At 38.4% G+C, this 24,631-nt stretch overlaps 2 protein-coding genes and 1 long non-coding RNA gene across 3 annotated transcripts; 2 read left to right on the top strand and 1 right to left on the bottom strand.

Annotated features, from left to right (window-relative positions):
• Positions 1-359: 359 nt before the first annotated feature.
• Positions 360-2,762, top strand: LOC124275500 (zinc finger protein 8-like). Its single transcript, XM_046711086.1, has 2 exons — positions 360-452; positions 1,399-2,762. Exon 2 carries the CDS (start codon positions 1,473-1,475, stop codon positions 2,760-2,762), a length of 1,290 nt encoding a protein of 429 aa, XP_046567042.1. The 5' UTR covers positions 360-452; positions 1,399-1,472.
• Positions 2,763-2,803: 41 nt separating this feature from the next.
• On the top strand, positions 2,804-3,610 carry LOC124275510 (zinc finger protein 239-like). Its single transcript, XM_046711093.1, is given in 2 exon segments — positions 2,804-3,468; positions 3,471-3,610. Coding segments are annotated over 2 exon segments (780 nt in total). The 5' UTR covers positions 2,804-2,828.
• A 17,480-nt stretch (positions 3,611-21,090) lies between these two features.
• Positions 21,091-21,783, bottom strand: LOC124275534. Its single transcript, XR_006898305.1, has 2 exons — positions 21,717-21,783; positions 21,091-21,227 (listed from the first exon to the last, which is right to left on the bottom strand). It is a non-coding gene; the product is annotated as an uncharacterized LOC124275534 (long non-coding RNA).
• Positions 21,784-24,631: the final 2,848 nt, after the last annotated feature.

The raw sequence follows: 24,631 nt of genomic DNA on the forward strand, positions 1-24,631 counted from the left end.
TGTCAAATAATGTATATAAACATGAAGTCCAGGCAAAAGAAAGAATGCATTAATGTGAAGCCCTTCGACCATACCAGCTGTCATTTACACTTGCGCTTCCGCACAGATAAATATTTACATATCTAATGTTGTATGCAGCCACTGGAAGTATTCAAGTGAATAATTACTGATTATCTGCATGCAACCACGTGACAGGTAGTACGTGTGTCCAATTCTGGTTTTAACCAAGATGTACCAGATATAAACGTCGGTCGAATCAAGTTGTGTCGTCAAAAAGTCAGCTGCCCTGTCCCAGTTTGTAACGGTACACGTTCTTCTTAGGCCAAAGAGTTGTCTCCCCTGTATAAATCATGGCGAATCATGTCAAGCATTTCACGAAACACACAGTATCAGGAATACACCGCGAATGCACGACTGAGTAACCATCTTATACTTGAAGTAATGTTTGAGGAGTAAGTAGTTGCTATAAATAGGTATTTGGCCATCTTTAATACGTGTTCTTTCAATGTTGTTTTATTTCAACAGCTGATCAAAATCTTTAGTACGTTACGATGAAAGTTATTATTTCAATCTTAGATTACAAAAGAATCAGGCTAAGTGTTGAAATATGTATGGTTTGTTACATGTGCATTAGTTTATATCTGTGATGGTGTATCCAAACAGCGAATGTAGGATGTTCCCACCTGTCAAAAATCAACAGCTGTCAGTTCGACTTAGAATAGATGATTGCATACTGATAGATAAGAAACTTTCTGTTATCTTTCTGACTGACTGACTGAGTTTTAGTTTTACGCCGCTTTTAGCAATATTCCAGCAACATCGCGGCGGGGGACACCAGAAATGGGCTTCACACATTGTAGCCATGTGGGGATTCGAACCCGGGTCTTCGGCGTGACGAGCCAACGCTTTAACCACAAGGCTACCCCACCGCCCCTGTTATCTTTCTTATCATGACTATAACACATCTTAGTAAATTATAAAAGATAACTTTACAGTGAAAACAACAGACTACATTGAATTTAATCCTATATTTTTGTAAATTATTAGGTAATTATGTACTTGGTTGTCTTTGTGTTTCCAATTTGTTTAATTTAATGTTGGACAGAAACTGATGGTCTACTTCACAAGGTACCTCCTTTGTATATGAAAATAGCTTTGAAGAGATTTACAGAAATCCAGTTTTCTTAAATCTGAATGCATGTTTCATCAATAATCACTGGTATAAGGATTTAGCTGCACTTCATCGATTATCTGATTGACTCCTAATGAGTTGTGGTGAAATATTCACTCAGCGAGATATTGTATGTGAGTAAAAGATTAGATTTTAGTTAGATTGTTAAACTGACTCTTACTGCTAATATGTTCTTTAATTTCACATATTTATGAAAAAGCATTCAGATTTCAGGATACCATGATCCGAACATGATGGCTGTATGTAAAAAATACAAAGAGAACTGAGACTTGCTCTAAATATGGAGGTGTCCTTTACTGACAGCGACAGTGGAGATGAAGAGCCCAATTTACCCATTTACCAGGTAGAAGATGGCAGAAGAGAGAACCAGTCTGAAAAAGACAGTCGCCTAGTAGACCAGCTGGCTGAAAGTCTACAGGTGATGGAGGCAGCGTTTATGTGTCATGTCGTCCAGACAAAGGTAATCAATGAACAAGACGTTGATCTGCAGATCCGAGTCCATATTGAAAACAATGAGATGATGCCTCATTTCATGGATATGCTTGAGCGGGGTGTGATCCAGTGTAAGAGCTCATATTGCAAGGTTCACCAAATAGCTGGAAACTGTACAACATGCCGAAATCATGTTCCTCAAAATGCTGGGGAAATAAATATGATCTTTGAATTGAGTGATAAAAGTCGATGTGAGCATTGTGTAGCAGGGAAGGCTGCTGATGAGAAGCTGCAGTGTGATGCTGTCAGTGCTGTTACAGATGCAGCACCAAAGGCAGATGAAGCAGGAGGACAAAGAAGGGGGATCCCAAGGAGGAGGAAAACAACAATCAAAATGATGGAGAGGTTAGATGTAGATTCAGATGTCCGAGAGGATGGGGATGATGATGTTGAGGATGATAAAGATGATGATGATCGGCAGAGAAAGGAAGACATGAAACCCTTGACTAGAAGAAAAGCCTCAGGGCCATCCCAGACTCCCACAGCAAAGGCTAAGCCTGCAACAAGGGCGCAGAAAATTAAGAAGGTTTTGAAACTGGAGTCAGCTAAAGATGTGGAGCTTTCTCCTGACCAGCCTGACAATAAGACTTCCATGTTCAAGGAAGTTGTGAAGACAACTAGAAGATCCAAAAACAAAAAGTTTGAATGCAATGTTTGTGGTAAGAGTTTTGTATCAAAGAACGAAATTCTTCAACATGTAAAATCTCATGAAGTACCCTGTAGTGATCAGCTGACTGATAATTTGGTTGAAGCCGATAGTACCAGGAAAAGTGCAAAGGAGGAGACAGATGTGACAAGTGAAAGTAAAGTCATAAGTGAAAATGTAGTTGTGAATGAAAAGGAAAGTTCAAAGGGTAAAAATACTGAAACACGAAGAGAAACGAAAAGAAAAAGAAGTGTGAGTGATCTCCGCCCTTACAAGTGTGCTGTGTGTGGAAGAACTTACCAAATGCTGAAGACTCTGAAGAGTCATGAACGTGTTCATAGCGACAGTACAGAATATGAATGCAATGTTTGTGGCAAAGGTTTTCACATCCCAAGTCGGCTCCAAGTACCACATGAGAATACACACAGGTGAGCGACCTTTCCAGTGCGATAATATGTGGGAGCAGCGTTTGTGAGGAATGGCCACCTGACCCATCACATGAAGACACATGAAGCTGACCGGCCGTACAAGTGTCCTGTTTGTGGTAAAGGCTTCACTGAAGTGTGTTACCTGAAGGTACATGAGCGCAACCACACTGGCGAGAAGCCGTACCAGTGTGATAAGTGCGGTAAATGTTTCACCAACTCTTCATCATTCCACATCCATCAGCGTGTACATAGCAGCAAAGCTGTCAAATGTGATACGTGCGGTAAGGAATTCCACTCCGGAAAAACTCTGACGCAGCACCAAGGAATCCATTCTGGTGTCCGACCATACGTTTGTGACTTTTGTGGTAAAGGTTGTCTTACATTGTCCCGATTGAATCGTCATAAACGGACTCACTCTGGCGACAAGCCTCACAAGTGTACGATGTGCGACAAAAGGTTCTTTGATGCAAGTGACCTCAAACTCCATCTTAGAATTCACACTGGCGAGAAACCATTTAAGTGCGATGTATGCAACAAAAAGTTTACTCTGAAGGAATCCTTGAATCGTCATGTGGTCGTGCACATAGATGATCGGCCACACAAATGTAATGAATGTGGGAAAGGTTTTGCAACTCCGAGGCAGCTAACTAAGCACACCAACATTCATTTTGGGGCAAAGAAGTTCATCTGTGAGCTGTGTGGGAAGTCGTTTTGACATCCAATGCCCTGAAGTCTCACAACCAGACCCATGCGGGTACCGTACACAAAAGTGTGACATCTGTGAAGCATGTATCGCGGTTCCTGGTACCTTCAGGTAAGTTCCAACATTTTCTTCATCCAGGGCCTCTTTAATATCGACCTGTGAAGGTCGGGTTAGAATATTGATCTTCAGTAACCCATGCTTGTCTTAAGAGGCTGACTAACGGGGATCGGGTGGCCAGGCTCGCGAACTTGGTTGACACATGTCATTGTATCCCAATTGTGCAGATCGATGCTGTTGATCACTCGATTGTCTGGTCCTGACTCAATTATTTACAGACTGCCGCCATATAGCTGGAATATTGCTGAGTACGGCGTAAAACTACACTCACTCACTCACTCTTTAATATGCACGGGTGGCCAAGTCATCTGAGGCACTACAGTTCACGGTGAAGAGTTACATTTCTTCTTCTTGCCATAAACTTATGATTGGTGGTTTCAACCTGATTATATACTAGGTCTGTGAGCACCATACAGGTGATTGTGGGTTTCACCAAACTGGCATTGGCAGACTTTTCCCCAAGGCTGACATGCCATATTATATATGAAATATTGCTTAAAGCAGTGTCGAACCCACTCACAAGTCACACACTCATTGTTTGTTACCATGGTTGCTTGTAATTCATTGTTTAAAAAAGTACTGGGAACCTTTGTGTAGGACTTGTAAGTTCAGATTTAGTTTCGACATTTGTGATATCCATTTAAATATTTAATGCAGTGTTTTAGGGTATTTTAGTGTCATGCCTGTTTTAACCTTTGTCATACAGATACTGGTCATTGACTGTCGAAATCCTTCGTGGTCATGATTACTAGGTTAAATGGAACAGATTTGAAAACTTCACACTGATCAATCTGTTCTGATGAATAGTTTGAATTATTATCCTTGGAGTTGGACATAATCATAATTTTGTACTATTGACGTTTGTCTGCTTCAGGTTCATCATTAAGACTCACACAGGGAGAACCTGATCCAGTGTCACACATGTGGCGACTGGTTCCGTCAATCGATCCCTACTTCAAACTCCACCAGCAGAAGCATTGCAAGGGGAGACTACTCTACTGCAGTGTCTGCAAACATGGCTTCTCTAACAACCATGCCCTTCAGAGTCATATGGGCATCCACACAGGTGATGAGCGTCCTTTTGGATGTGATATTTGTGGAAAAGCTTTTGCAAAAGCAACCTTCGCGTCAGGATCATGTGCGGCGCCATTCAGAACAGATGGTTCATAAGTGCAGCTTTTGTGGCAAGGGTTCAAGAGAACCAATGATCGGAAGAAGCATGAACCGTCATGAAAGAAGATCACGAAAACTCCATCTTCCTGACCGACTGAAACCTGGCCACAAGGACAGCGTTGCTGCCCAGCAGAAAGGGATATCCTGCAAGAAGCAACAGAGAGCATCCGAGACGCTGAAAGCACATCCGTGATGGACGTTGAAATGGGAGATGTTGAAGAACCTCGTGTTTTGACAGAGCATGTTGTGCTCACAACAATAGACTCCAGCCAGATCTCGGAGCAGCAGGATCTGGCTGAGGACAAAGAGAGACCCACACATAGGATGATGGTGGCTGTTGATCACTCCTATTATTCAGACAATAATGTTCCGATGGTCTCTGATCATGTCCTGTCAACTTCAGGAGGAATTCCCATCCACGCCCTGGCCTCTGACCCAAGCCCAATGTTCGCCACAGGTAACCAAGCAGGGTTACAGGTGGTGTCCGGCCAGCATGCTCTGTCACAGGTTCAAGGTCAGAATGGCTTGGTTGTAGGACAAGGATGCCTGCAGCCTCTAACCCCCTTGCAGCCGACTGCCCTACCTCATCCCAGTCACCAGGGGATGGTGGCGACGCATCCCGATCAACGCCTTCCTCCCAATATGGGACACAACCCGTCCCTTCCACATCCAATGTCAGCACATTCCTGGATGTACTGAAGTCACAGTTGCTCCTATCTATCTCTCCAATTGGCACTAATTTCTGTTGTTGTTGGAATAGGTCCCAGCCAAAGGAAGGTTTTGAAAGGCATTTAGAAGTTGGACGAACATGAATACATGACACTTTTATGGATAACAACTTCTTTTTATTCTTTATACGGTGGTTGGACAGGTGACTTCAAACGTAGGCCTTTAGGAATTATCTTGTTATCTCTGCAGCGTAGTAGAAAGGTGAGGTGGTTGTTGGTCCTGATGTTCTTGTGGACGATGCTGTTGTACTGGTTCATGTCACTAATTGCCTGATGAAGGAGCAAGAATTAGCTCTGAAACGTTGTGTAGAGAATAAAAAGAAGTTGTTATCCATAAAAGTGTCATGTATTCAGGTCCCAGCCACTTGTTTTGGTTGCAGGAGGCTCACGATGGTGTCATAGTTGTCATTGTCATTGTACCTGGAGTATACATGTTGACATCATATAGCTGGAATATTGCAATACAACAAACCAAACACCTTGATAAGTCAGGGGTTCAATTTTTTTTTAAAAAGCCACTTACCACAGGGCAAGTGACTTTAAGAAAGTAACTTGTCCTGACTAATTTTCCACTTGCCCTGATTTTATTACATAATTATGATGATGTAATTATGAAAGAAGAAATCAACATGGTATTTGATGTTAATGTTTATTGGACTATTTATTGAAAAGTGATAAATAGCAAAGAAAGATAACTCTACTTTATTATCATTGCGAAATGTAATAGCTACATTTTGAGCAGATATGAAATTAAATCAAAGTTTATTTGCAGTTTGAAACCATAAGTGGAAATTATCTAGTATTACGGACAAGTAAGATACCATTATTTGGTTGCCCGAAATGAAAACTGGCTTGTCCCGGGCGTCGGGCGATGGGATTTTTGAACCCCTGTAACTAATAATGATAATGATGTAGAGCATCGCATCCTTCAATCAGTATGCTCAAAGTGCTGACATCATCACCCCAGAACAGGAACGATTCCTTATGGACGTCTTTATTGCATTGGATGCGACGTTTCGGTGTAGATGCTAACACCGTTACCAAGCAAGAGATACACCCCAGTCAGTAGTTAGGTGGGCACTCAATATTCATTATCAGATCCCTGGGGAATATACAACACTGTGTGACCTGTATTGTACTAGACTGATTGCAATTGTTGGATGAACCCATATAGATACTATGTCACATTGCAGAGATCACAATGAACTGATGGCATTAGGCTTGTGTTACCATCCTACAGGGATTTAGCTGGAATCAAATATCTTAAAACTTTTCTTGAATTTTTCAAGTTTTGCTAGACATTTATCTGCATCAATACCTGACTTTTAAAAACCTGAAGGACATTTTTATGTCCAATAAAATTAACCCATCTAGATAACTTCCTGGCAGTGCACACTCCTGTCGATATGAAATTTTCTTGACATCAATTTATTTTGTACAATTTTAACATTTTACAATACCAACATGTTAAATATGTTTTGAAGGAAACAATAAGAAATTGTTATTTGTTTAGGCACCGAGTCATGTTTACATTTACTTACCAACATTTACATTTTCTACCAGGCTGTGATTGTGATTTTGTGATCTTATCCAGTGTGTTTTAAGCTGAAAATGGAGTGATATAATTAATGCATGTTTTCCATGATACCCATGATGATCATGTACTTCTAAGCTATGAAAACAGACAAAAACACAGGTGTTACCATGGTAACTAGGATTACAAAATACTCGTAACCATGGCAACACTTTGGGTTTTTTGGCAAGTTTTTCAGTTAAGCAGTGTAATAAAAAATATTACACTGCTATGGGTGAAAAACTTTCCAAAACATAAACTTTTACAGATATCCAAAATTGTACATGACACAGAAATGTATGTCCAATACACACAAAGTAATAGAATGGACACCGTTAAATATTGGATCCCAATTTGTTCACAACAATATACATTGTACAAGATTCTTAACAAAAATATAAAGGACCTGTAATTAAAACAATTAGAAATTCATACAGCACACTTAACTATTTCATTACTTCACAGGAGTATCTCATATTTACTGTAAGGACCCTTGAAATTATATGTCGGGGGTATGGTAGGATGGAGGTGTTCACAGATCAAACTGTTTTGTTGGTGAGGTAAAACCGTCGGTATCTATATCAGGGTACAGACTGCGATCTGGAAGAATCAGAGATTCTACTATAGTCTGTTTGGCTCAAAAGCAGACTGATGAATTGCAATCTAACTCGAAAACTAATAAACAGAAAATACTCAATGAAACACTGATCATAATCAAAACGTCAGACCCCAACTCTGTGAGTTTTTTGCAGAATTTATGTCCTAAAAATAAAAAAGTTTAACAAACTATCATTAAAATATTGACACAGTTCACTATTTGTTACGAGGGAGGAGTACAGAGAAAGGGACAGCCAGATGTGTGAGAAAGGATGGAGATGGCACAGCACAGGTTAATGAATCAATAACTTTGTCGGTACTTGTGCACGTGCTCCTCTAACACCTGGCTGTCCCTTTCTCTGTACTCCTCCCTCGACGTAACAAATAGTGAACTCTGTCAATATTTTAATGATAGTTTGTTAAACAACTTTTTAAATTTTAGGACATAAATTCTGCAAACAAATCACAGAGTTGGTCTGATGTTTTGATTATGATCAGTGTTTCATTGAGTATGTTATGTTTATTAGTTTTCGAGTTAGCTTGCAATTCATCGGTCCGCTTTTGAGCCAAACGCACTATAGTAGAGATTGTGATCAGAGTCCCTACTGGTAGACACTGATTATATAGAATATAACCTATACAATCGCCATCTCTACTTTTAGAATCTCCAATTCTACCAGATCACAATCTCTACCCTGACATCTGTTTATAAGTGGGATGTTTTTATTGATGTATGTGAATGGTATGTTGACTGAAATATTCAGTAATGTTTGTTAATAGTAAAACCAAATTGAGGGGTGATGTTATACCCTCCCTGATGCTATGGGTTTGATTGGTATTCCAGTCCAGCACTTGTCTGTCATAGGGTTGATAATGTTTTGCAATCAAATAATGAGCCTGAATCAAGACTTTTGACATGAGAAACACTTCCAAACTCTTAAATATTTTGTAAGTCCCTGATTTGGTTGTCAATAACATATCTGCAGTATTCTCTTCTTTTTAAACCCAAATAACTTGAAATGTAATGTGTTGTACGTACATTTGTATTTTGATTCAGGGGTTCCAAATCAGTGTGTTGTATCGTAGGGCTTCTGTTGGGATACATTACTGTATAGCTGTAGGGTATATCACAAAGAAGAAGAAAAGAACATATACCCTCTCTATTATCATGATTATTTATAAGAGATAGTGGACATCTGAAAGTATACAAAGCTAAAAAAATACACAAAAAATGCCATATTTTCCCCCTACATGATTCAGCATATACCCTTTGGTCACAGAATTTTTCAGAGATTTGAAGATCTCTGGCTTAAAACTAAAGTGTCTGTAACACTATCTGATGCCAAATGATTGGGTATGGTTGAGAAGGTCACACAAATCCTTATTAACTGACGGTTACTCTGATCATTATGACATTGATGACGTCATATTTATAGTCATATTCGGCCGTCCTGTACTAACCTTTAATCATAAGGAAGTAGATGTTATACGTGTATTGTTCATGTTTATACCTACCATTGATGTACAATATAAGATAAGATAAGATAATTCTTTATTGTCCCAAGGGAAATTTGTTTTGCATCATACGTTCTCCAGTTTTTCATTCATAAAGCAGCCATACATAACATTGCAATTGGTAATCATGAAATAATCAGGATATAAATACATCAATTTAGTACACAAACATACATATTGAATAGAATTTGGACAATTAAAACACAAGTCATTCACAGAATTTGTTGTTGATACATCTAATACTAGCTGGAACAAATGAGTGGCGAACCCTGTTTGTTCTAAAATTCAGCATACGCAGCCTGCGTCCAGAAGGTAATGATGAATATTCAGAAAAGAGTATGTGAGTAGGATCACTTAAAATTTTGTTTGCCTTTTTTGAAATTTGCTGCTCATAACAAATGCCGATACATTCGATAGGAAGCCCAATAATTTTAGACACAGTGTTTACGATTTTTGAAAGTTTGTTTTTATTCTGAACAGACAGGTTCCCGAACCAACTCAAGAAATTGAAGGTTATGACACTTTGAATAAAGGTTTTGTAAAATAACATCATGATAGTTTGGTCGATTTTAAAATGTTTCAACTTCCACTTCTCTGGAAGTGTTTAAGTGTTAGTTTGGTATACAACCTACAGTATTCTTTAGTTGTAAAGCTTCACCTCATATACGGTTCTGGTTTTTGATTTATTCTTTCTTCTCTCGAGGAGACGAGAGCAGTGAGAAAGAGCATGTATCCATTGTGGTCTGCAGTGCTAGTGCATTGCAGCCTGTAACAATAGTCACTTGTCCAAGGGCTATATTAGTTTATTACAGGAGTTGTTATTAGGGGTGAAATGGTATACCCCAATATTAGTAGTTTGCCTTCGGTTTGGTATATTGTCCAGACGTCCTGCAATCCAAAAACAAGCGTGAGCATATCACACCAATCTTGCAACAACTTCACTGGATTCCAGTTCAGTACCGCATTGAGTACAAGCTTCTCATGTTTGTGTTCAAAGCCATACATCATCAAGCTCCATCATATCTTGAGGACCTTATCCACAAGTGTGAACCAGCCAGATCGTTGAGGTCTTCAGCAACACTTCAACTGACAGTTCCGAGGACGCGGACAGTTCAATTTGGTGACAGAAGTTTCATCAAGGCGGAATAAGCTTCTGCAGAACTTTCAGACAATCACAAACTTTGAGACATTTAAGCGAGAGTTTAAGACTCTTTTGTTCCAACGAGCCTATGGCCTGCACCTCTGAGCAATTATTGGATTCAGGCGCATTACAAATCTGAACTTTATTATTATTATTTGCAGTTTTTATACTGTCATTTTATTAACCTTTTTAAGTGACAGTTTTGTTCATTCAAAATAACAAAGATCATGGTTATTTTGTTTCCATGTTGTTAAACAATGTAAGGTTAGTCTCTTGTCAATTTTCTGCGTTATGATCATATCTCATATACCGAACCGAAACGGACCGAACCGAAGGCCTTGTACCACAATAAGTACCGTACCTTGGTAAGAGCGTACCGTTTCACTCCTAGTTGTTATCCATAAACTGCATCTACTTTACTTAATGTATTTGTTAAACAGTTAAACAGCCTACAGACAGATTTACCATGAAATATGTTGCATGTCAGTTATAGATTTTATGGCAGTCCTTACTTCTTCACCCTGATATATCATAAAGGTTTCAACGGAGACGGAAAAATGTAAATAGACTGTATTTACCTTCATGACATCTATCAGGGCTCGAATTAAGCATTTAGAACTTGCAGTGCAATATGAAACTGCACAATACTACCTCATACATATACCAACACCCAGGGCATGTCAACATTTGGCTGTTCAAAGAACACAAACAGAAAACAGAATGGTAAGGAACTGCATGGAGCTGTGACTCTTTAACAGTGGTGGGTGCTGTGTTACTGTTCTTGTCACATGACATTGGATAAAATCATGTAATCAGACCCAGATTTCTTTTGTTATAGTGCTGGGCCTGGTTGTCCAAAACTCAGTTATCTTTTAACCACTGGTTAAATACTCTTAACCGGCCGTTAAAGTTAACCAAGTGGTTAAAGCGTTTCTCAAAACCTGGTTATCTTTAACCCGTCGTTATCTTTTTTCTAGTAACCTCGTTACTGTGCTTTTCATTTAATATTTTCGAATTGCCCTCCACCCAGCTTTGAATAATGTTTTCTTCCTCCACCGAAAAATTCCTACTTCTTTTCTTTCTTGGTTTTAGGTTTTCAGGCAGTGATGTCTCTTTGGGTGCCTCCATCTCTGACATTGACGGAAGTAAACAAACTATTGCATTATGGGATTGATAGAACTTTAACCACTACTTTAACCACGACGTTAAAGATAACCATGACGTTAGTAAACGTCAGTGTTTAACATGGACTGTGCAACCCTCTTTTAACGTTCGGTTAGCTAACAGCGGGTTAAGGATTTAACAGTCGGTTAAAAGTTAACCGAGTGTTAAGATAACCGAGTTTTGAACAACCGGGCCCTGTTCTAAATGATCAATACCAAAACTCAAGAATAATTGATTATTTTATATTGAGCTGCAGGTGCAACCTGTTTTTGTTTTGTTTTCTTGGTGCAACGAGGTTTTTTTTGCACCATGTGCAATCATGTTTCGTCTCAGGAAATTGAGCCCTGTTAAAAAGTTCTCCAGCTTAATTGCAGAACAATTCATCTAAAAAACAGAGATAACTGGTGATCCTTAAACTGTTTATGTTTAACATTAACATTGATACATAATAGAACCTTAAGCATACAAAGAAGTACAATATTGGTGGAAATAAATAAATAATGAATTTTTTGTTAAGATAGGTAGGATTATTTATGGATGAAACTTTCTGTATTAATCATGATAGATTATAGATTGTCACTCTTGCTTGACAATGGTATTAGAATCCATACTATAACATCACATCATAATATAATAATGAAGTTGTCATCCTTACAGTATCCTACCTTTCTTATTTCTCATCAACCTGTAACAGTCCTATCAAACAGAATTTGTAATTTTCATAGCTAAATTTCTTGTAATTTAGAGTCGACAGATCTGTAAACTAAGATAAAAGTAAAAGTTGTCTAGATAATTTATGTGGAGATCTATTGATCCAGATGAGAACACTGGAATGCTATACCTCAACTGCCGAGTTTTCTCAGCATACAAAGATTTCCGAGCATTTGACTGGCCACATGGACATTTTTCATTTGATTAATATACTGATGATTTCCAGTGAAAAGACAACTCTTAATGTTCACAGATTATAGAATATCCTGTTTATGTTCACGATTCATATGGGCAGTTATTTTAAACCCTGAAGAGCTCTTTGAATGACAGTTTCACGATTCATATGGGCAGTTATTTTAAACCCTGATGAGCTCTTTGAATGACAGTTTAAGTGATGCATGTAAGGAGTGGAAATTTCTGTCAACTTACTCATTCATCCCTGTTTTCATTTATCTGATGAAGGGGTCAAAAATTGCTCTCAAACATTTTGTTCCTATTATTTACAGAGGTTGACAACAATAACATTGCCCCTTCCGCCAGCAAATGCAGAAAGTTTGTATGAAGTTTTGTAGAAATTTATATGTTGATTGCAAGGTTTTAAGGCTGTTTTACACTTACAATGTTATATTTTTTATATGATGAATATTTAGTATGCATTTTGCTGTTATGCTGCTATTTTTAATTAATTTGTGAACGTTGTTAATGATTTCTGTAACTGAAGTTTGTTGATGCTGTTCAAGTAGGTTTTTCCCACGTTGCTTTGTTGATGAAAACTATTACCATACTTATTACAATTTTCTCAGTACTACCTTTCCAACTTAAAAGGGGCGGTGGGGTAGCCTAGTGGCTAAAGCGTTGGCTCGTCACGCCGAAGACCCGAGTTCGAATCCCCACATGGGTACAATGTGTGAAGCCCATTTCTGGTGTCCCCCGTCGTGATGTTGCTGGAATATTGCGGCGTAAAACCAAACTCAGTCAGTCAGTCAGTCCAACTTACAAGGAGAACAAAAATATGATATAGTTTCCATTAAGTTCTTGGTAGAAGAATGAGGACTATTTTTATGGATACTAGTATACAACTTCTTTATTCTGAATGTATATCCATAAAAATAGTCCTTATTCTTCATCTACCCAACTTCTAGAATGCCAATCAAAGAAGTCAAGTTCTTAGTATGTGGAAATAATGTCATAAAGGTATCTTTTTAAAAAAATCCTTAAAGGATAAAAACATATATTTTTGTTGTTTACTGACTTGAACAAAATATCTTTGAAAAGTTGATGTTGTCAGATTGAATACTTACGAATGAATGTTGTTTGTGGAGGTTTACATCTTTTCTTCATAAAATATGTACTAGTACACAGAGTATTTTGAGGATATTTCTGATAGATATCGTTCTGTTACATTCAAATATCTACACGGCAAAAGTTTCATTTGATTTCTAGAAATGTATTTTGATATTGTTTATAAGGTGATGTACTTTTGTAATTTCAAGATGGCTTCAAACATCAATATGGTTATCTAATTAATCCATTCTGTTTGTACTTAATGATTAAAGACATTAGCAGATAAAAGAATATTTAAGCTGCAGGTGTTTTGATATTAAGTGGGGCAGTGGGGTAGCCTAATGGTTAAAGTGTTGGCTCGTCACGCCGAAGACCCGGTTCGAATCCCCACATGGGTACAATGTGTGAAGCCCATTTCTGGTGTCCCCCGCCATGATGTTGCTGGAATATTGCTAAAAGCGGCGTAAAACCAAACTCAGTCAGTCAGTGATATTAAGTACCAGTATATCAACATTTGTGTTTAAATTTGAAATTTGATGTTGACTTGTGTTTATATGTTTTGTAGCAATAAATACATAGGCGAGGGTCTGTATTAATCAATATTAACTCTAATTTGGCACTGAACCTCTGGCTTAGAGGGTAATGCACACGGGCACTGTCTGAACCTAAGGGTTAGAGAGTATTGCTACGAAATGTATCAACAGATATGAGGTGATTGTATTTATGATTTATCAATATTTACTTTGGCACTGTGCCACGAGTTAGGGGGTAATGCTCACAGACACTGCCTAAAGCCTATGAGTTAGAGGGTATTGCTATGAGGTGAGGTGAAATTGGGTTTATTGTCGCGCTGGAGAATATTTCGCTCATATGACGACGTGCATGCATGTGTGTGTGTGTGTGTTGGTGCGGCTACTTGTACTAGCCCAGACTGAAACTGGTTTTATAGTGCTAGCCCACTGAGATACCATGCCGCAGTGAAGCATGAATACCCCACTCAGACACATTATACTGACTCCAAGCCGACCAGTCCTTGTTGTACCCATTAATGCCGAGCGCCAGGCAGGGGTATTGCTATGAAACGTAAATGACTCTGATGCTTAGGTGAGAGTCTGCTTTTATTAATGACTCTACTTTGTATCACATTGTCAACATGCTGTTATCAGGTGCACTGGGTGCCCAGGAGACTGTTATTTAAACCTTTGCTGGGTAACATCACATCTTGCTATATCCGTTGGCAATTTGTGTCTGTATTTTTGGAATGGTTCTGGTTAGTTCACGGCCTTTGTCAAGATGATGTATAGTTCATGCTATCAGTGGGAAGTACATTTGTGGTTTACACTCTTAAAGAGACACAGCTCAAAGACATGATGTTTCAGCTGATCATAAATAAGAATTTTGTCTGCATATCTATTATTGTTATAAGTATGTGGTGGTGTTTCTTCAATACCACATTTTTTCTGATCATGGCTATAGAGTCAGCAGTTGATCACTGGATTGTCTGGTCCAGACTCGATTATTTACAGACCGCCGCCATATAGCTGGAATATTGCTGAGTGCGGCGTAAAACTAAACTCACTAGAGTCAGACACAACATTTACCCTGTGACATGTTGTCGTAGTGAAGTGTTCAGTATGTTCATATATATATGAGGGCACACAGTATTTGGTGTTATTACTAAGGTTGTGTAATTAAAGATGTACATTTTAATGACTTGTTGCAAAGATCTGTATTTCTGTAACATGACAGAGTAAATAATGCATTGACTTTTTGGTCTTTATTTTTGCTTTCTCACTCAGTATTTGATGACGTAGTTAGAGAACATGTGAGACATGACAATGGAAACATTTATGCACGTACTGGATTCATTTGAAACTTGGACGGTGGGGTAGCCTTGTAGCTAAAGCATTAGTTTGTTTGGCTTACAGCTGGGTTCAGTTCCCAACATAGTTGTGTGTCTGTAAAGCCCATGGTGGTGTCCCTCTGTCATGAGATTCTGGAATCTTGCTTCAAGTGGGCAAAACTAGATTGCCACATCAAAAGAATCCGGGACTCTCAGCAAATACAACTTTATTGCTTCCCACTGAAGTCCTTTTATTGGTCAAGACTCACTTCTGCAAGAATCCTCGTCACTATGTGGCTAAAATATTGCCGAGGTGACGTTAAATTTTAACTCACTCTGCAAGAATCCAAGGCAACAATGTGCCAGGTCCCATATACACTTTTGACCTACTATTGGTGTACTAACTGCGGCCTTTTATTGTGAAAAATTGTGTTTATGTACGAATCTGAATCCCTCCTTAACTAATTGTCTACTTGTGCAAATGCAGAGACTGTTAAAATCAGGTTAAAATTGTCTTCAGCAACCCAACCATCTTGTAACAGGCGATTAATGGAAGGTCAGACTTGGTTGATGCATGTCATCCTATCCCAGTTGTGTAGATTGGTGCTCAAGATGTCAGTCACTGGATTGTCTGGTCCAGAATTGATTATTTACAGACCACTATCATGTACCTGGCACAATGGTGTCAAACAAGAAGAAAAAATAATAAATTTTAACATAACATCTAAAATATATGTATGTTCAGTTTGACCATTGACCTTCCTCTCTTAACACTCCTGCTTTATCCTTTACACCAGGTAATTACAACCAGTTGAACAAAATAACAAACACCAATTCACATCATACATACTTTAATATACGGCTCCCAGACCGAAATGAAGATCGGCAATATAAGAGTTGTCTACATACAAGTGTTTACACCTGAATTTACAGACTGTTTACATGGATAAAAACTTACAAATTTGTCTCCATCAAATTTGTATTTCTAAGAAATGATTGTGACATTAAGTTCGGAAGTATGAGAATTTAAGACACATTTTTGGATAATGAGATGTCACAATGCAGGACAACATCCAGGTGTTTTGAAGTTTCTATCCTTGTAAACTTTCTTACATGATCTGCTATACGTAAGTGCAATTATGATATGTCTGAGAGTCTCAATCATCAAACACACACCAGTCATTCGAACAGAATGTTCAAAGCCTGCTGGGATTGTGCCAGAATATGTTCCCATGGTTACGGGCCCGTTTCACAAGGTAACTGTAGCTCTATGACTATCGTAGGTCCATGCTTAATTATATAGGAGTTCCGATAATCGTATTGCAACGAATGTTCTTTGAAACAAGCCCCTGGATTACCATCAGCAGGACTGCAACATCTACACTAGAAAAAGTTGCTCAGTGGATATAAAAATATGAAAGTTTTTTTTACAGTTGTATGTTAGCAAAAAAGGTGAGGCCAGCATTATTAGCATTGGCATGTGTGAAATAATTTGTTACGTTGACAATTTCATACTTAAAGTCTAAAATTCGAAGAATGTATTCACAGTTTGGGTGTATCTATTCTATTAGTCACACAATGTTAAGCATCCCCTCTGGGTTAGAGGGTAAAGCATGCAGGCACTGCCTGAGCATCTGGGTACGAGGGTAAAGCATGCAGGCACTGCCTGAGCATCTGGGTTAGCCAGGATTGCACACAGGCACTGCCTGAGCCTCATGGTTAGAGGGTAATGCCTGCAGGCACTGCCTGAGCCTCGGGGTTAGAGGGTAATGCCTGCAGGCACTGCCTGAGCATAAACTAATAGTTACACGACATGGTTTTCGTGCTTTGCACAAATCAATAAGGCGCTTAATTACTGGCAGCGAAAGGCTGGCAGTCATCTAGGCATCATATGGGTTTGGTTTTACAGAGGGACAAAACATTGCAGACACTCTGGTACAAATACAGTAGTCATTTGTTAGCACAAGATAGGTCTGAGTGAGTGCAGAATATTTCACTGATAGATGTTAATGCTGTTTGTTTGAACAGGACACATATTGATATAAACAGGCATTTGGCAATCAGGGTCTGATTCCATTGGTCAGTTCATACTGACTTTAGTACCTGACCAATTCTACTGGACATTTGATAGATATTTCAGTATTCAATCAAGCTTGGATATTCTAAATCATTCTGAAACATCCATGATTTAATCATTCTGAAACATCCATGATTTAATCATTCTGAAACATCCATGATTTAATCATTTTAAACATCCATGATTTAATCATTTTGAAACATCTATAATGTAATCATTTTGAAACATCTATAATTTAATCATTTTGAAACATCTATGATTTAATTATTCTGAAACATCTATAATTTAATCATTTTGAAACATCTATAATCTAATCATTATAAAATGAATTTAGTTCCTAGGGCTAATAAGTACATTTCTACGAGTTTTGTTATTGCATTTTCTAAATATAAGTCAATACATCTCCCATATGATGATAGCTGAGTGGAACTACAAAAATAAGTAACTAGCTGAGTGAATTTTGATTATACTGTCACGATGACCATACACAGAGATAGCAAGTGGCTTTCCTCATGTACTACGATGAATTCAGTTCTATGTGGCGAGGCATAGAACTTCAATATGATACACAGTGAATAGAAGTGATATTGAGATAAAAATCAGTCAAAAAGTCTCGAAATGATTCAGATGACATTTTTACCTTGCCACTCACTCAACAAAAATTGAGCATTACCAGCAGGTTAGGTTTTCAATGAATTCATCATGTCTATCATATAGTGTTCACCCTGGAAAAAATGTGTAAATAATGGTTCAATGTCATAAATGTTCAAATCTTACCATTTTGCTCAGAAAATGCGCAATTTTTCTAATAATGCACTCTAATGTATATTGAACACATAATGAGCCATTTTGAATATAAAGACGTCTATGTGCCTGCATTGTCATCACAAAGCCATATAAAGAAGAGTTGTAAAGTTGACCCAACAAATCCCATTAAACAGAAGAATACAGACAGAGCAGCCTCTCGTCTCACAACATGAATATTAGCACTTGGTCTGGTAGAAAATTGATTGCATTAGTTTAACAAGGCAATTACAGCTTCTTTGGTTCATACAGCTCTTGTGGAACTGGTAATCTATGAACGACCCACTTTGGGACTTGCACCCAAGACTGACTCCCTTTAGTCACTCAAGCTCTAGGGGCCCTTTTGTCATAAATGGAACAGAACTTTGAGAATAAGAACAAATCATGTTTAAAATTTCGTTCAGGAAATAAAGTACCGACATGGATACACACGTAAATAATAACAGTTGACTTCAACACGCAACACAGACAACAATCAGAAGCAACAAACAATATGGTGGCATACCAAGGGAGATAACTCAAGGTGCAATCAAAGCCTGTTTCTGGTGTTGACTGACTGACTGACTGAGTTTTGTTTTACGCCCCTTTTTTGGCAATATTCCAGCAACATCATGGCGGGGGACACCAGAAATGGGCTTCACACATTTTGCCCATGTGGGGATTTGAACCCGGCTCTTCGGCGTGACGAGCCAACGCTTTAACCACTAGGCTACCCCACTGCCCCTTCTAGTGTTGAAGATAAAAGATTTAATCTGTAGTTTGGTGATCTTTTAAAATTTGAAATAACACACCAAGCTTTGTGCAGTTTCATATGTAAGTGTACAGAATTGCATCATTGGGCATGAACAGATTATTTACGTGTGGGGAAATAAAAAACAGTGGATAACACAATCTTAAATTCACTTTTATCTGTGTCAATAGTATTTGAAAACAACGACTGGATAAAACTTCTTACAGATACATATTTCACAAAGTTGTCTCCCCAGGTGTGCCACACATAATTGAACATCGCAATCGAGACAACGTGAAGTTGTGAGCAAATCACTCTCTTGAAAATGTTTAATTTATTGAGCATATTGTTATCTACATCACAATTGATTATCTCCCTTGTCCAAAACTCAACACTATTAACCGTTTCATAGCACTCACTTATCAAGTTCTGGTCTAAATGAATATCTTTATGCATTGTTCAAGTTTGAGCATTTTCGTAAGTCATCACTTCTAAAACGTTCACATGGCATGAGAACTTCTACCTTCAAGGTTGTAAGATATACATATATATTTGATGTAAAGAAAAAACCTGCCTTGGTATGTTTTATCATGAATGTTCTTGTCACACGGAAAAAATACATGAATATGTTTTCAATATGACTGTACATTCTGAGACCGGGCTGTCACTAATGGTCACAAGTTGAGACAAACAGTTTCATACCTCAGTCAAGGTTATATCACCTAGGGTCAAGGTTACACCACATAGGGTCAAGGATATTAATACAGGTCAAGGTTAATAAGAAGTTAAAGGTTACAAAGTGAATGAAATATATTTGAAAACATGATTACACCGGATCCTGGATAAAGTGACCCTGACACAGAAAATACGAAGATAATTTATATAGATCTGATTATCTTACAGACAGACTGAGTATACTGAATTGTAACACATGAATACTTCTCAAGGTACTTCACTCAAGCAACACATCAGGTAGAAAGGATATCTGGTTAACATTACACTGATTGCCTCCAAGTATTTCCATATCCCATGGTAAATTGAAACTATATTCATGATCGAAGTATCCATTTCGTCAGGATCAAGAAGATATTTTCCTATTAGCATACAGGCTTGGGTCCTTTCTGTACTTCTTACACTGATTGAAGCCTTGTGCCGAATTAAAAACAGTATTTCATTTATTTCACAGCAGGTCTCCATGGGTGGGAAGAAGGCTGGAATTGACACGACTATGAACAGTAAAACGTTGCACCAGACTGGTCAATCAATCAATCATCTTTCAAACAGGATTGCGTACAATTGATTTCACTTGTAAATGCGGATCTCAATTATTAGCAGTTTCATCAACTTGTAAATTCAGTCATGTGACCAGAAATAGTACATCCCTGAAAATCCTGACACTGTGTGTGATTGTTTGGCAACTGAGTGGATCGGCCTTCACCTTGACATTGACGTTAGCTGTGTATTACACCGATATATGTGAAAAATAATGACAACAGCGCTTCCCCTATGAGATGAATGGATTATCTAGAAATCAATCAATGATGTGGTTTCATGATCTAATGTTACACAATCACTTTGTTTTACATGTTCATACAATTTGCTTTTATACAGATTCTATAATACATTGGTATATTGCATGGGTAAAATTCGTCGAGATGTGTTGACAAACGTACCACAGCATGATCAAGATACAAGTTCGCCGCAGGAAAAATACAATCCTGCGATCGGTTTGACCTATCTGCAATGCAGCTCTCAATCTGTACACACTTCAGGGTATTTGTTGCTGAGGGCTAGCTGGAGCATTCTCTCCAGAGTCATTGTCATGGGTGGATCACTAAAATAACCCATCAAGGGTTTTATCACATCCCATATGTCCGGTACTATACGACCAGTTTACAGGCATGCTGGTGTGTACATACACAACTGTACATGGGAACTATCACTGTACTGATAATCACATTTGTGACACTTTAGTCAGTCCTAGCTGCAGGTTCTCCTCTAGACCGATCATCTGTGTCCACCATTTCAGTCAGGTGACCAGGTTCCACAACATTCCTCATAATTCTCCGAAAAACAGGAGGAATGGTTCTTTTCACTTTATTGGCCAATCAAATGTGTCCATTTCACTTTTCAGCCAATCACAGCTGCCTTGAAGTGTTCACTTCTTCTTCATCTGTTTCTTCTGTTCCTTCTCTCGTGCCTTCCTCTCCTTCTCCTGCTGTTTCTTCTCTTTCTCAATGGCAGCTTTAAGCTCCTTGATCTTCTTCTTGAGTAGTTCCGCGATCTTTGCCATTGGTAACCCCAAGACTCTGAAACAAACAGAGTACTTGTTGATATAGGGAAGAGTTCTGTTTTAATCATCATCATCTATCCATTACGGTTACATTACTTATATACTCATCACTACCTGTGAAGATCTGGGTTAGAATTGGACTCCAGCAACCCATGCTTGTCATAAGAGGTGACTTACGGGATTAGGTAGTCAGGCTCACTGACTTCGTTGACACATATCATTATATCCCATGCACAGATCAATGCTCATGATGTTGATCACTGAATTGTCTAGTCAGTCCTGATAATTTACAGACCACCACCATATAGCTGCAATATTGCTGAATTTAACAGCAAACAAACATAGCTAAAACAGGAAAAAGATGAAGTCACTTCAGCCCAAACAGTACTTGATACATTGAGCGCGATTCACAAAACCCATAACAAGCAGATCAGCTTGTAGTTCTTATGACCACCATAGGTCACTGAGGAGCCATTCAATCACGGAATCCCTTGGTACCACCAACCTTGAGTTTTGAACCATCCATCTGCAGCAGCTGTGGTCCGAGATGTTCCTGTCCTGGAAGGGGCATCGGTGTACTGTCCAGTTCCAGCAGGATGAGCCAGCGACACATGCTCCGATGTCCAGTCCAGCGCGGAGCACGGACTCAAACTGGTTCTGGATTTACCGTTTATTGGAGAGCAACCATCTCCTATGAAGGTTAAATATCCATGTGAACATTTGTAGCATGTAAATGAAATACTATAAAAAAATTTTCTTTACACAAATTGCTTTCCAGTACTTTCAGGAGTTATATCTCAATATTGTACATGAGGGACCCTTTTATTGTATTTTAGAAGGGTATCCCTTGTAGGTTGAAAAAGATATTGCTGCTATTGTAATATGTATATGACGATCTCAAAGGCGACCCCATGGATAAGGCGACTTCAACTTGACCCTTATAAATCAGTGTCAAAATGGTACTGATTAAGGTGCATAGAAATCCTGATCCCCAGCGATGGGGTCTATAACGCGACAAACACAGACCACTGGCAGTTACCAATAATTATAACTTTGGTCCACATTATTCAAAGAATTCACTGTCATATATATTGTGTCTGCTCCACGGATCCGAAGCGAGTGTAGTTGACAGAAAATGCATAATATATTTTGCTTCTCTAAGAAATATCATATTTATTGGCAACAAACTGGTTTGCTTATTTTACCCCATTCAACAATCACGAACTGATTACCGTCGATTTTCCATTGACTGCTAGTTAACAGTAACATCGGTAAAAATGTGTGAATTTAAATGGCTTCCGTGTTTCATCATTCAATGTGCTTACATCGTTCATGAGGGTCCATTATAACCTTAGTGTTGATTATATATATTTTACATAAAACTGTAAATAAAAATTACACAATGCTAGGATATATTTCTTTGGGTTAAATAATAGTATTCTGTATTATATATTTTACTGGCGACTCGCAGCGTCAGAATTAGATCCGATTATATTATTGTGCATGTTTGAACTTGTTTGTTGCGGGAAAGGTGTGACACAGCTGATTGCTATTTCGGCTCCAAATACCACCATTAATCTTAATTAATTTATAGAGCAAAAACTGTAACTAAAATTACACAATGCTGAGATATATTTTTAGAGTTAAATAAACATTCCACGTATTATATTTTACTGATGACTCGTCAGAATTAGATCCCCAAATCGCATACGGTAATCTTAATCCTACCAAATAATACAATGCCCAGCAAAAACAACTTATAACTTAAAAAGGTAAATAATCTTGTCTGAAGTGATGTTTAATTACCAAATTTAAGCGTCTCTACTGACAAAGTAGGTCTTCTGTTGTTTGTTCCGCCTTGAAGTGTCGCGATGTTGTTTTCTTACCCCTGGAAAAAAGTTTAGCTGGCGTAACCCATGGATAAAAGCGACGACCCCTTCTACAGACTGCATTTTGGTCCTCAAAATTAAACTTATAAGACCGGTCATATCTGGTATGTATATCTCTGCTATCATTACCAGGATATGTCTGGTACCTTGCTATGGGATATCTATAGTCAACTTTCCATCAGGATATCCCAGTATTGTCATTCGAAGGATATCCCCAGTATTGTCATCAGGATATCCCCCAGTATTGTCATCAGGATGTCCCTGTTATTGTCATCAGGATATCACCAGGTATTGTCATCAGGAAGAATATTCCCAAGTATTGTCATCAGGATATCCCCCGGTATTGTCATCAGGAAGAATATCCCCCAGTATTGTCATCAGGATACCCCCCGGTATTGTCATCAAGATATCCCAAGTATTGTCATCAGGATATACCCAGTATTGTCATCAGGATATCCCCAGTATTATCATCGAGATATCCCCAGTATTGTCATCAGGATATCCCAAGTATTGTCATCAGGATATCCCAAGTATTGTCCTCAGAATACCCCTAGTCTTTCCATCAGGATATCCCAAGCATTTTCATCAGGATATCCCTAGTCTTGTCATTAGGATATCCCCAGTATTGTCATCAGGATATCCACGAAGTAGTATTCATCAGGATATCCTATAATTGTCGTCCCAGGATATCCCCAGTAGGTATCATCAGGATATTCCCAGTATTGTCATCAGGGATATTCCCGGTACTATTATCAGGATATCCCTATCATTGTACCTAGGGATCGCCATATTACATCAGGATATCCCCTACCATTTTTCTAAGTATAAATCACATCCTAGGACATCAATCTGTCCACCTCTTATCTACTGATATCAAGAAGCTAGATTCAGGTTCAAATACATTAATGCTATCGTCTCCAAGATCAAAACTCTGGCATGCATAATCATCACCGGGCCAACAACCAACAGAAGCTCAGAGTTCACACACTCCCAGCTTCTCCTCAGAGATTCCTCTAGCTTCTCCTCATTGGTTCACACCTTACCCCTGTGGCTGGTGTCCTGAAATGTTGAACCTGCTTGACTTCCCCTCATCTTCAAGTTCAGACACATGCAGCGTGCGGCCAGGGGAATTTCACTGGATTGAGCTGCTGCCACCTAGCAGAAACATACTCCATGAATATTGAGTCCACATCTTCTTCAAACTGATCATCAAATTGTGCTCATCTCTTTCGTTAAATTACAAAAACTTTCAGAAAAAAAAGAACATGTAATATGTTTACATATTTCTTTGCCACATACGTATATAACATACCATCTCTGCCTATCATTTCATACATAGAATTGTATTCCTCTCTTGAATCCCTGTAGTCAGGTTTCCAAAGAATTTAGGAAACTTAGCGAGAAAAATATTTTTAGAAAATAAAATTAGGAATTAGCCAACATTCAGTTATACCAGAGAGTCAGAATGGAAAATAAACTAATTAAAATTCAGAAAGGGTTCATATATTATTTTGTTATTTCTGAGGCGATC

Source organism: Haliotis rubra, unplaced genomic scaffold (assembly GCF_003918875.1).
Source record: "Haliotis rubra isolate DU_JTF1 unplaced genomic scaffold, ASM391887v1 Scf1048, whole genome shotgun sequence".
NCBI classification, from domain to species: domain Eukaryota; kingdom Metazoa; phylum Mollusca; class Gastropoda; order Lepetellida; family Haliotidae; genus Haliotis; species Haliotis rubra.